Raw genomic sequence first — 13,465 nt, 5'->3', positions numbered from 1 at the left:
TTGCCCTTTGGGCATGGTTCCAAATAACTCTCTAGAAGTGTTGATGAGTTCATAACTCCACCAACAGTGTAATAGTGTCCCAGATTTCCCACATCCCTTCCAACAATGATCATTATCCTTCCTGGTCATACTGGCCAATCTGAGAGGTGTGAGGTGGTACCTCAGAGAAGCTTTAATTTGCATTTCTCTAATAATTAATGATTCAGAGCATTTTTTCATATGGCTATGGATTACTTTGATCTCCTCATCTGTAAATTGTATTTGCATATCCTTTGACCATTTGTCAATTGGGGAATGGCTTTTTGTTTTAAAAATATGACTCAGTTCTCTGTATATTTTAGAAATGAGTCCTTTGTTGGAATCATTAGTTGTAAAGATTGTTTCCCAATTTACTACATTTCTTTTGATCTTGGTTACATTGGTTTTTATCTGTGCAAAAGCTTTTTAATTTAATGTAATCAAAATCATCTAATTGGTTTTTGGTGATGGTCTCCAACTCTTCTTTAGTCATAAACTTCTCCCTTTTCCATAGATCTGACAGGTAGACTAGTCCTTGATCTTCTAATTTACTTATAGTATTGTTTTTTATGTCTATGTCCTGTAACCATTTGGATCTTATCTTGGTAACGGGTGTGAGGTGTTGGTCTAATCTAAGTTTCTTCCATACTAACTTCCAATTATCCCAGTAATTTTTATCAATGAGGGAGTTTTTATCCCAATGGCCGGACTCTTTGGGTTTATCAAACAGCAGATTACTGTAATCATCTCCTGCTTTTACACCTAGTCTATTCCACTAGTCCACCACTCTATTTCTTAGTCAATACCAAACGGTTTTGATGACTGATGCTTTATAGTATCATTTTAGATCGGGTAAGGATAAGCCACCTTCTTTCGCACTTTTTTTCATTAAGCTCCTGGCAATTCTTGACTTTTTATTTCTCCATATGAATTTACTTACAATTTTTTCTAACTCGTTAAAGTAATTTTTTTTTTGGAATTTTGATTGATAGGGCAATAAACAGATAGTTTAGTTTTGGTAGAATTGTCATTTTTATTATATTAGCTCTCCCTATCCATGAGCAGTTGATATTTGCCCAGTTATTTAAATCTGATTTAATTTGTGTGAGAAGTGTTTTATAGTTGTTTTCAAAAAGATTCTGAGTCTATCTTGGCAAATAGACTCCGAAATATTTTATATTGTCTGAGGTTACTTTGAATGGGATTTCTCTTTCTAGCTATTCCTGCTGTTTCTTGCTAGACACATATAGAAAAGTTGAGGATTTGTAAGGGTTTATTTTATAGCCTGCAACTTTGCTAAAATTGCTAATTTTTTCCAGTAGTTTTTTAGATGATTTCTTTGGATTCTCTAGGTAGACCATCATGTCATCTGCAAAGAGTGAGAGTTTTGTCTCTTCCTTCCCAATTCTAATTCCTTCAATTTCTTTGTCTTCTCTAATTGCTGATGCTAACATTTCTAATACAATATTGAATAGTAGTGGTGATAATGGACACCCTTGTTTCACCCCTGATCTTATTGGGAATGCCTCTAGCATCTCCCCATTGAATATAATGCTTGTTGATGGTTTCAGATAGATACTGCTAATTATTTTAAGGAACAGTCCATTTATTCCTACACTCTCTAGTGTTTTTAATAAGAATGGATGCTGTATTTTGTCAAAAGCTTTTTCAGCATCTATTGATATGATCATATGATTTCTGATGGGTTTGTTGTTTATAAAATTGAGTATACTAACAGTTTTCCTAATATTGAACCAACCCTGCATTCCTGGGATAAATCCTACTTGATAATAATGTATTATCCTAGTGATTGACTTGTTGTAATCATTTTGCTAAGATTTTATTTAAGATTTTTGCATCTATATTCATCAGGGAAATATGTCTATAATTTTCTTTCTCTGTTTTAACTCTTCCTGGTTTAGGTAACAGTACCATATTGGTTTCATAGAAAGAGTTAGGCAGAGTTCCATCTTTCCCTATTTTCCAAAGAGTTTATATAGGATTGGAACCAATTGTTCCTTAAATGTTTGGTAGAATTCACTTGTGAATCCATCTGGCCCTGGAGATTTTTTGGGTGTTCAATAATGGCTTGTTGAATTTCTTTTTCTGAGATAGAGTTGTTTAGGTATTTAAACTCTTCTTCATTTAACCTGGGTAACTTGTATTTTTGTAAATATTCATCCATTTCACTTAGATTATCAAATTTATTAGTATAGTGTTGCGCAAAATTATTTTGAATTATTACTTTAATTTCCTCCTTATTGGTGGTGAGTTCACCTTTTTTCATTTATGATACTAGCAATTTGGTTTTCTTCTTTTTTTTAAATGAAATTGACCAGAGGTTTATCAATTTTATTGGTTTTTTCATAGTACCAACTTTTTGTTTTTTTATTAATTCAATATTTTTTTTGCTTTCAATTTTATTAATTCCTCCCTTAATTTTTAGAATTTCTAATTTAGTATTTAATGGGGGATTTTTGATTTCTTCTTTCTCTAATTTTTTTTAGTTGCATGTTTAGTTCATTGATTTCCTCTTTCTCCAATTTATTTATATAAGCATTTAGAGCTATAATATATCCCCTGAGAGTTGCTTTGAATGAATCCCATAGCTTTTGGTATGTTGTTTCATTATTATCATTGTCTAGGATAAAATGGTTAATTCTTTCTGTGATTTGTTTTTTTGGTCCACTCATTTTTTAAAATGAGGTTATTCAGTTTCCAGTTTGTTCTGGGTCTATATCTCCTTGGCCCCGTATTGCATGTGACTTTTATTGCATTGTGATTTGAGAAAGATGTATTCACTATTTCTGCCTTTCTGCAGTTGATCATTAGGTTTTTATGTCCTAGTACATGGTCAATTTTTGTATAAGTTCCATGTACTGCAGAGAAAAAGGTATATTCATTTCTATCCCCATTCAGTTTCCTCCATAAGTCTACCATATCTAATTTTTCTAGCAATCTATTTACCTCCCTAATTTCTTTCTTGTTTGTTTTATGATTTGATTTATCTAGGTCTGATAGTGGGAGGTTGAGGTCTCCCACTAGTAGAGTTTTGCTGTCTATGTCTTCCTGTAGTTCTTTCAGCTTCTCCTCTAAGAATTTGGGTGCTGGACCACTGGGTGCATATATATTCAATATTGAAATGACTTTATTGTCTATTGTACCTTTTAGGAGGATAAAGTTTCCTCCTTTATCTGTTTTAACACTTTCTATTTTTGCTGCTGCTTTGTCTGAGATAAGGATTGCTACCCCTGCTTTTTTTTTACTTCAGCTGAAGCAAAATATATTTTGCTCCAACCTTTTACCTTTACTCTATATGTATCTCTCTGCTTCTAATGAGTTTCTTGTAAGCAGCATATTGTAGGATTCTGTTTTTTAATCCACTCTGGTATTTGCTTACATTTTTAAGGGAGAGTTCATCCCATTCACATTCAAGGTTATGATTACTAATTCTTTATTGCCCTCCATGCTATCTTCCCTCTGTTTGTATTTTTCCCCCTTTCCCCCCCTTTTATCCATATTCCCCAGTATTTTGATTCTGAATACCACCCCCTTCAGTGTGTTTGCCCTCCTATATCACACCCTCCCCTTTCTTTCCCCTTTCCCTTTTTCTCCCTTTTCCCTTTCCTTCCTTTTGTTATTGCCCTTTATTCCCCCCACTCCCCTTCCCTATCTCCATCCCCCCCCCCCTGCCCTTTTCCCCTTTTAATACTTGAGAGGTTAGATGTTTTATAAGTTAACTGAGTATGTGTAGGTTGACTTTACGCCAAGTCTGATCAGAAGAAGATTCAGGTGTTTCTCCTCTGCTCCCTTCTTCCCCTCTATTACCATAAGTTTAGTGTAATGAGATTTAGTGTAATGTGATTTACCCCATTCAATCCCCTCCCTCCTCCTGTCTCTTTCCTATCCCCCTTTTTAGGGAGGTATTTTTTTTAGATCATTCTATCTAAGTTATAGAAAATTCTGAGTGTGTTTCCCTTCTAGTTCAGTATATTCTATCAAATAGAGTTAAAATTCCTGAGAGTTATTAGAGTCTTTCTCCCAAGTAGGGTTAAAGCCAGTTACATCTCATTAAATAGCAGTCTCATGGATAGGTCATGAATGTCCATCATTTCTGGCTAGGTGTATTCTCTTTGTTAGAGTTCCTTTTCTCAAGATTTATGAGAATCCTTTCCCCCCCCCCCCCCCCATGCTGGGTTATAGCCAGTTTCAACTTACTGGATTGCATTTTTTTTCTTTTACCACCCCCCCCTTTTTTTAACCTATTCATGTGTCTCTTGAACCTCCTGTTTGATGGCCAAATTTTCTGTTTAGCTCTGGTCTTTTCATCAGAAATTTTTGGAATTCTTCCATTTCGTTAAATGTCCATGTGGAAGAGAAGGCTCAGCTTTGCAGGAAAGTAGATTCTTGGCTGCAATCCGTGCTCTTCGAAATATCTCGTTCCAGGCCCTTCGATCCCTTAAAGTTGATGCAGCCAGGTCCTTTGTGATCCTTACTGTGGCTCCTTGATGTTTAAATTGTTTCATTCTGGCTGCTTGCAGGATTTTCTCTTTTATCTGATGGTTCTGGAATTTGGCCACAACATTCCTTGGTGTTTTCATTTTAGGATCTCTTTCTGGTGGGGAACGATGTACTCTTTCAGTAACTACTTTGCCCTCCGATTCCATGATATCAGGGCAGTTTTCCAACTAGATCGTGTAATATTAAGTCCAGGCTTTTTTTCCTCTTCAATGTTTTCAGGAAGTCCTATAATTTTCAGATTGCCCCTCCTTGATCTATTCTTGAGGTCAGTCGTTTTGTTGATGAGGTATTTTACATTTTCTTCTATTTTTTATATTTTTGGATTTTGTTTAACTGACTATTTCCTGTCTCATGGAGTCATTAGTTTCTGTAGACTCCATTCTTTTTTTGGGAGAGGAGTTTTCTTCATTAACCTTTTGCAACTCCTTTCCCAATTGGTCAATTCTACTTTTGAAAGAGCTTTCCAACTCCTTTTCTAATTGGTCAATTCTACTTTTGAAAGAGCTTTCCATTTGACCAATTGAGGTTTTTGCATTTGCTCATTTGAGAATCTGAGAGAATTATTCTCATTTTGCATTGGTCCAATTGATGATCTGAAAGATTTATTGTCATTTTGTAATCGTCCAATTGATGATTTGAGAGATTTATTCTCTTTTTGTGTTTGTCCAATTGTATTTTCTAAGGTTTTTTTTTTCTTGTTGCAGGGTATTAACTGTCTCTCCCAAATTTTTAAGCTCCTTTCTTATTTCTTCAAGGAAGTCTTTCTGTGCAGGATACCAGATTGTGTTCTCCTCAGAGGTTCCAGGTCTCTCTGAGTTGGGGGTCTTTCCCTTCCAGGAATTTTTCTATGGATCCACCTTTCTGCTGACCCTTTTTCATTATGCTAAGACCTTGAGTTGGGGCGGGGCTGGTTCACAGGGGCTTGGGATTGCTAAAGGCTTTACTCACTGAGTGCAGTTTCTCTGGCCAGTAGGAGGTGCTGGTTGATTTCTCTGGAGTGTCTATGACCTTGATTGAGGCCTTCTCCCTTTGCTTGAAGGGAGGAGTTGGAGCTATTGAATTCTTTTGCCTTCAATGAATGGTGGGCTTTACCCTGGCCTGAGGTCATTCCTCAGCTAGGCTGGTTCTTCTGTTCACATACCTGGGCCTGAGGCTGAAGTAGTTTGCATTCATTTGTTTGGGAAGCGGCCTCAGTGCAATGGAGGCATGCACTCAGAGTTTCCATACCCAAGGAGCCCAGGGATGGTGTCCGCAGTTCTCTTGCACCAGAACTCTCCCCGCAGCCCTGTCCCCAAGCTCCAGTGGGACACCACCAACACCAGCGCCTCTGCTTCCCCAGGGACCCAAGCCCCCTGTTGTCCAGCCCCACCACTGATCCAGCAGGTCCGGCTCTCCCCTCCGACTCCTGGTTCCAATTCAGCTGTTAATCTGGCTGATCCGGGGCTGATCCTCCCTCTGAGCCCAGACTCACCCACCCGAATTCGGCCAAAGCTGCTGCAGGAGACAAATCCTGAGGTAAATGTCCTTTCTCCTTGCTTTTCTTTCTGGGTTTTGTGGGTTGGATTTCTTTTAAGAGGTTTGTTTCATGTGATAGATGGGGAAGAGATCAGCAGACTTTAGAACTGTGCCTGTCTTCTCTCAGCCATCTTGGCCAGAAGTTCCTGTCCCATAGTTGTTTGTATTGTCTTGGATTATTTATGTTGCTTTGAGGAGCTGGGTCATTCACAGTTGTTACCACACAGTGCCACTGATAAATATATACATGGTTTTCTTGGTTCTGCTCATTTCACTTCATATCAGTTTGTAGAAATCTTTCCAGTTTTTTTTTCTGAAACCTACCTGTTCATCATTTCTTATTCAATTACCTTCACATGCCACAACTTGTTTAACCATTTCCCAATTAATAGCTATCCCCTTAATTACCAGTATTTTGCCTCACAAAAAGAACTGCTATAAATATTTTTATGCCTATTTGTTCTTTTCCCTTTTTTATGATCTCTTTGGGATACAGACCTCATAATGATATTGCTGGATCAGAGGGTACAGTACAATTTGGTTGCATTTTGAGCATAGTCCCAAATCATTCTCTAGAATGAATGGATTAGTTCACAATTCCACCAAAGCTGCATTATTATTCTAATTTTCTCACATCCCCTCCAACAATTACCAATTTTCTTGTCATATTAGCCAGTCTGATAGGTGTGAGGTGGTATCTTAGAGTCTTTTTAAATTACATTTCTCTAGTCAGAAGTGATTTGGGGAAGTTCCTATGCCTATAGATAGCATTTATTTCTTCACCTGAAAACTGCCTAGATCATATATACTTTGATTGTTTATCAATTGAGTGAAAGTTAGCCTTTAAATTATTTTAATTGTATTTTCATATTTTGAAAAATTCCCATCATGATTTTTGGTAAAAGTCAATTATATTCATGATAAAAATACTTGAGTAATTTTTAGTACTTAATAAATAAATTATTTTTAAGTGAGATTATTTCTTTCTTTTTAAGATTCTTATATTAAATGACTAATACTATTGTATAGAACAAAAAATACATTTTGGGGGATTTATTTGAAATTTAGGAATAACCTTAAAAAATGTGGAAAAGGTCACAATAAATTGATCAACTTTCAGTCAGTTGATAAATTAATGCATTCTTATTTCCTAAATTACTAAGACCACCTCATCATCTATCTATTTTTAATACAAGAAACTTTCACTTAAAATACTTTAATACAAATAGAAAATTGAACAGAAAATAGTTTTTCTGTTTTCCTTAAGAATCTACTTGATTTTTATATATTGGCATAGGTGAAAATTCTTCTTCATTGTTGATTCTATTCTAGCTTCAGGGATGGTTATTTTTACTTGAATATTCATTCTTTTGCTAGAATTGCATTTCAATGAATATAATAATGAGATTTTCATTAACCTTATGGCTTGCTTAGGGCTTGAGTGTTATAATAGGTAAAGATTCAGTTAACTGGAGCATCACATTGTGTAGTAGGTTTTTCTATAGTACAATTAGAGGTTTCAGTAATTTCAGTCATAAATTTAAAAGTAAGGAAATTTTAGAGTGTTTTAAAAATCTTTAAGTAAATGAAATATTCATAAATGAAATATTCTTAAAAGGGAATAGAATTTTTAATTTTGTTTTGACTGTTTACATTATTTTTTGTGTGTATTTTAGTATATACTGTTATATTCATATGTGGTTAGTTTCAGTAACTGGAAACAAAATCACTTCTTAAAAAAAATTCAATTGCAAGTATAAATTAAAAATGTGTGAAAGAGTAGACTGGTAAACCTTATCCACAGCACTGATCTTATGCATGTTGTAGGCAGGCCTTTAAATGTTTAAACCCCATGTGTACTTTCTGTGGTAGTCTCCCAGAACATCATACTGTACTCTTATGTATTCAAAGCAAAGGAATAAATCATGATTTTACAACAGTGCATCTGTTGACTTATTGCTGTTTTGCGACCAGAGGTAGGGAGGATTGTTGTTCCAAACCATGTCATTGGTTCTCAAGTCAGTCAAGCATGAAGGCTTGTCATATTCCTCTATAATTGTACCTCACCAGGCTTTTACTAACTAGTCAGCTGGGGCTGTGCATTTTGTCTCAAACACCCAACTGACCAGTATTTGACAGGAGCTTTCTCATCATCCTGTCAGTAATATGTTAACTAGAGTGAATCTTTTGTGACCTATAATGGTGAGGGGAAGGGATGCTTCACTTTAAAGCAGATGTTTTGGCCATTATTTGTTTGGTAAATCTCATCTTCTTAAGTCTGTAAGCATGATAGTTACAGGCATTTTGTTGGTTTACATATGAGGTCATGATAGAGTATTTTGAATAAACAACATGGTATCTGTGGTAGGATTGTGTTAATAAATTGTAATTTATTTTTAACTGTTTTTTCTTTCTCAAGGCACTTAAGTTTATATATTTTTTCTTTTTAACTCATTAATTCTGCCATTTTTAATTCTGCCTTTTTTTAAGAAAGTTCTTAACTCCAGAAAAATTATGCCTTAAAACATTTATTAGCCAAACTAAAGAGGGAAGTCTAGAGGATTTTGCATATTCTGAATTATCTTTTTGGTCCTTATTTAACCTGAAGCCTAAGAATTATTCTTGGGAAATCTCCAAAGAGCGGGGGGGGGGGGGGGGAAGGAGGGAGGGAGGGGGGGGAGGAGAGAGAGAGAGAGAGAGAGAGAGAGTGTATGTATGTTTGGGAAGGTTATAGATCACTTCTTCAGAATTTTTGAAAATTTCTGGTCTCCAAATTTAAGAACCTCTATCCTAAAGAGGATGACACTTTGATACAAATTGTATGAGAGATTTTCTAGGGAATAGTATAAAATTGTCTAGATTTTTTAAAGATTCTACCACTGAGTTTTAAACCTTAGCACTATATTATCCAGTTGAAGTAGACATTGTAATTTCACATACTAAAAAAGTCATTATGTATATTGATATTGATTGATTGTTTCTTGAACTTTTGTGTATTCTACATTTCATACTGCAAGAATGTAACTGAAGTAGAACTTCTGCCATCAATATGGACTTTTCAGGCTTTGTGCTGGAAATGTGGAAAATAGAGAGATAAATTTATTCAGGGATGTATAAAGAGGTTATAAGAGGAAACTTCCAACCCAGGGAAGAACGGGGAATTCATATCTCTTCATTGTCATGAAGACAAGAAGAGCTCTTCCCAGGGAGACAGCTCTTTCTAATGGTTTTATCAGTGCATTCGCTAAAAGAAAAATTGATTACAACAGCTTACAGAGCAAAAATTTTCAATATTGCATATTCACATTGAATCATTCACATTGTTCAGTGCAAAACAAAGTCATACTTCTTGTTGCTGCTACAAGCAGGGACGTTGGTAAAGAACTCAGCTCTGCAAAGCACCTTTTCTTATTTATGCCCCTGTGATAAGGGTAAGACTTTCTGCTTTAAAGATGGGGAAGTTGAGACTAAGAAATAAAATTTTTTTGGCTATTTAAATGATTGCCTCTTGTCATGATTTGCTTTGTATTATAATTATTTGTATACAGGTCATATCTCTTAATACACTAAAATTTTTTTTGAAAATAGTCATTTTTTTATTCCTCATAATAACCGGGACTTCCTCATGATAACCAATACTTCCTTGTATTGCATATGAAATAGCCTGGTAGTTAGTATCTAGTCATACACCTTTGTCATTGTGAATTTTATTTTGAATGAATCCAAATACTGTATAGAGCTTTCTTTTGATTTATATTCCATTTTGTCAGGTCTGGCTAACTTTCTGCTTATAGCTAGTTCACCTTTCCTCATAGTAGACAAGAGAATTGGGCCTAGAGATCATTTCCCAAGATCACAACCAGATTTACTAGTAGATCCAATATTTGAACTCAATACTATTTTTTTTAACTAAATTATATTCTCCAGTCAAAAACTTTAATTTCCTTAGTGAAAGCAACAGTTCCATGTACATGACAGTTAAAGATCCAAATTAGAATAATGTACAATAAGTTAGAAAATGATTAATGAATATAATAGGAAGAGACAGGAGACAGCAACCACCACCACCACTACTTTAACCGTCATTTAACCATCATTATCCCGTTTAGCCTGATGGAGCCAGCCCAGGACCCTGAATTTTAAGAACCTTATGAATATCAACCCTGTACTCTTTCCCCCTCCCCCCCCTGCCCCCCCAGAATAGACCTGTTTTCACTTCAGGCCCTGAAGCCACCTTAGAGGAGAAAATTAATTGTATAGAAATTGTACTTGCCATACTTGCAACAATAACATCTGATCAACTGCCACACAAAAACCCTGTGAATGGAAGTACTCCAAGACTAGTAGGCCTGCTTCCAGTTCAGCACTCATAGCCATCATTCAAGGAAGCACCTCTTGTGGATCAGGGACCATCCATCCCTAAAAACTTTGAAACAACTCCCACTGAGCAAGCCAGTCCAGTTGTAGCATAAAGGCACCTAAAAACAGAAGGCAGCATTTGCCAAATAAATCAAACCACTACTGCCATCACTTTGGCCACCATCACCTCTTAGACTCTGATGGAGATAACGCAGAATTTTCTTTGCCAAATGGAAAAGCATACATTTTATTCTAGAGGCAATAGGAAGACACAGGCATAGTTAATAATTTTGCTTTAGCAACTTTATGGAACTAGATATGTGGCAATTTAGGAACAGAGAGGAATTGAGAACAGCTTCTCAAAGTTGTTAACTTAGAACAACTTAGAAGAACAATGACAGTGAAATTTGAATAGGAAGATACTGAATTCTGTTTTGGCTATATTAGGTTAGATTCTTAGATGCTTTGGTGATAACCAGAAGATAGCTAATCATGAAAGACTAAGTGTCAGGAATAGATGGGAGGTTGATAAAGATATATTTAAGTGAATAGAATTGTTGAACCTGTAAAATTAGGAAAGCTTATTACTTGCTTAAGCAAACTCCTTGGCAGAAAACTCAGCAGGTTGAGGAATCAGAGGTACTTTGTTTCTGGATGTATTTTATGTTTGTGTTTCTTCCAAATGTAACATCATCAGTGAGAAGCCTTCTATTATACCTGCATCACAGAAACTTTATTCTAGTTATCTATGTATGTGTCAGGGCTACCTAATTAGCAATGTTCCATAGATCTCATTTGACTTGAAATTTCTATCTTTATTGCCTCCTAGATTATTTTCCTTTTTAAGTACTTTTACATCAGATAGAACCGGTTCAGTCTTAAGCAGTTTAGAAATCTAACAATATCCTACCATGATCTATGCATATGTGTGGAAACATGATAGATATTAAAATGGGCTATGTGAAATGATGATTGATATGTGAAATGCTCTCAGTAGTACTAATAATAGAAGGAGTAGGAATTGGAATAGTAGTAAAATGTTAATAAAATACATTGTGTTATTGTGAATGGAGCCAAGATGGTGGCATGAAGACAGCATTTCCGAAAAATTCCTTGCCCCCAAAACTCCAAAAAGGCAACAGACTATGACTGTAGTCAAAATTTAGAGGGGCAGAACCCGAAGAAATGCTGAGTGATAAATTTTCCCAGTACAAGATAACTTAGAAGTTCCATGGGAAAGGTGTATTTCACTGAGACCAGGGATTGGAAAAAAGCCACGGCTACTCAGCCCAGCCCAGCTCAGGGATCAGCAGCAACAGCGTGAAGGGACCATGAGAGAACACTGCTACACCAGAATGAGGGTGGAGTGAGGAGCACCGGCTGCAGAAACTACATCAAGAAATGGGGGAAACCAGCCTGTACCTCCAAAGCACAGCCCACAGATGGTAAGGGGGTTAGGGGAGGTGGCAGAAAGCTCACTGCTCTCCCTGGGGCAGGACTGCTGTTTGCCCACACTCAGATCCAGGTTGCAGTTTGGCCTTCCAATACTAAGATAGCAGGGCCACTCCTCACAGCTCCAGGGCAGAGGAGAGTGACTTTGGACATCTACATATTAAATCACAGGCAAGAGAGCATATGTCCTTGGAAGAATAAAGATCCCAGTGGGGTATACCAAAAAAATCTCCAAAATGGGTGTCCAAATGATACTCAAAAACTCAGGAAGCACCCCCAAACCAGGCATAGGCTGAAGAAATGAGTAAACAGAGAAAAAAGAGGAACACCACTGAGAGGTTCAAAATGCTCAAGAAGATGTAGGAAGTATAAGCTCCTGCATCTAAAGACTCCATGAAAAACAGAAGTTAGGCTCAGACAGTGACAGAGCTCAGAAAAGATTTTGAAAATCAAGTAAGGGTGATAGAAGAAAATTGGGAAAAGAAATGAGAGAGATGCAGGAAAAACATGAAAAAGAAGTCAGCAGTTTAGTTAAGGAGATCCAAAAAAATGCTGAAGAAAACAGCATGTTAAAAAAACCAGCATAGGCCAAATGAATAAAACAGTTCAAAAGTTATTGAGGAGAAGAATGCTTTAAAAGCAGAATTGGCCAGTTGGAAAAGAAGGTAAGAAAGCTCTTTGAGGAAAACATATCCTTCAGATGTAGAATGGAGTTAAAGGAAGTTGATGACTTTATGAGAGGTCAAGACATAATATTTCAACACCAAAAGAATGAAAAATTAGAAGAAAATATCAAACACCTCATTGAAAAAAAAATTCTGGAAAACAGAATCAGGAAAGATAATTTAAAAATTATTGGGATACCTGAAAGTCATGATCAGGAAAAGAGCCTTTACCTCATTTTTAAAGAAATCCTACAGGAAAATTGCCCTGATATCCTAGAAGAAGAAGGCAAAATAGAAATTGAGAGAATCCACCAATCTCCCCTGTAAAGAGATCCAAAAAATACAACCCCCAGGAATATTGTAGCTAAGTTCCAGAACTCTCAAGTGAAACAGAAAAATACTCCAAGCAGCCAGAAGGATCCAAATCAAATGTTGTGGAGCTGCAGTCAGGATCACACAGGACTGAGCAGTAACTATGTTAAAAGCTCGTAAGGATTGGAATATAATATTCCAAAAGGCAAAAGATCTTGGAATGCAACTGAGAATCAACTACCCAGCAAAACTGAACATCCTCTTCCAGGGGAAAAGATGGACTTTTAATGAACCAAGGGAAATTCAAATGTTCCTGTTGAAATGACCAGAGCTGAACAGAAAGTTTGACTTTCAATGACAGGACTCAGGTGAAGCATAGAGAGTGGAGGAGAATGGTAAAATATGAGGGACTTAATGATGATGATGAAATATATGTATTCCTGCATAGAAAAATGATACTGATAATACGCATATGAAACTTCGCATTTAGTAGAGCCAGGTAGAAGGAGCTTCTGAAGATGCAGCACAGGAGAGAACTGAATCCGAAGATGTAATATCTTGTAAAAATGGAGTTAATGGCTAAAAGGGAAATGCACTGGGAGTAAGAGAAAGGAGAGTTGGAA

The 13,465-nt window shown here is 36.2% G+C and overlaps 1 protein-coding gene across 4 annotated transcripts in view; it reads left to right on the top strand.

The window, feature by feature from the left end:
• Positions 1-13,465, top strand: part of DENND1B (DENN domain containing 1B) — a 365,288-nt gene that overhangs the window by 221,218 nt on the left and 130,605 nt on the right. The window contains exon 1 of one of the 4 annotated variants that reach the window (XM_074222289.1): positions 3,753-6,054. The exons of the other annotated variants lie outside the window; for them this stretch is intronic. Coding sequence (XP_074078390.1) covers positions 5,746-6,054 — 309 coding nt within the window. The 5' untranslated portion in view covers positions 3,753-5,745. Of the gene's footprint in view, positions 1-3,752; positions 6,055-13,465 lie in introns of those variants that run through there. 4 annotated transcript variants of the gene reach the window in all.

Source organism: Macrotis lagotis, chromosome 2 (assembly GCF_037893015.1).
Source record: "Macrotis lagotis isolate mMagLag1 chromosome 2, bilby.v1.9.chrom.fasta, whole genome shotgun sequence".
Classification (NCBI taxonomy): Eukaryota; Metazoa; Chordata; class Mammalia; order Peramelemorphia; family Peramelidae; genus Macrotis; species Macrotis lagotis.
The sequence above is the reverse complement of the archived record's forward strand: the minus strand, read 5'-3'. Positions and strand labels throughout refer to the sequence as shown.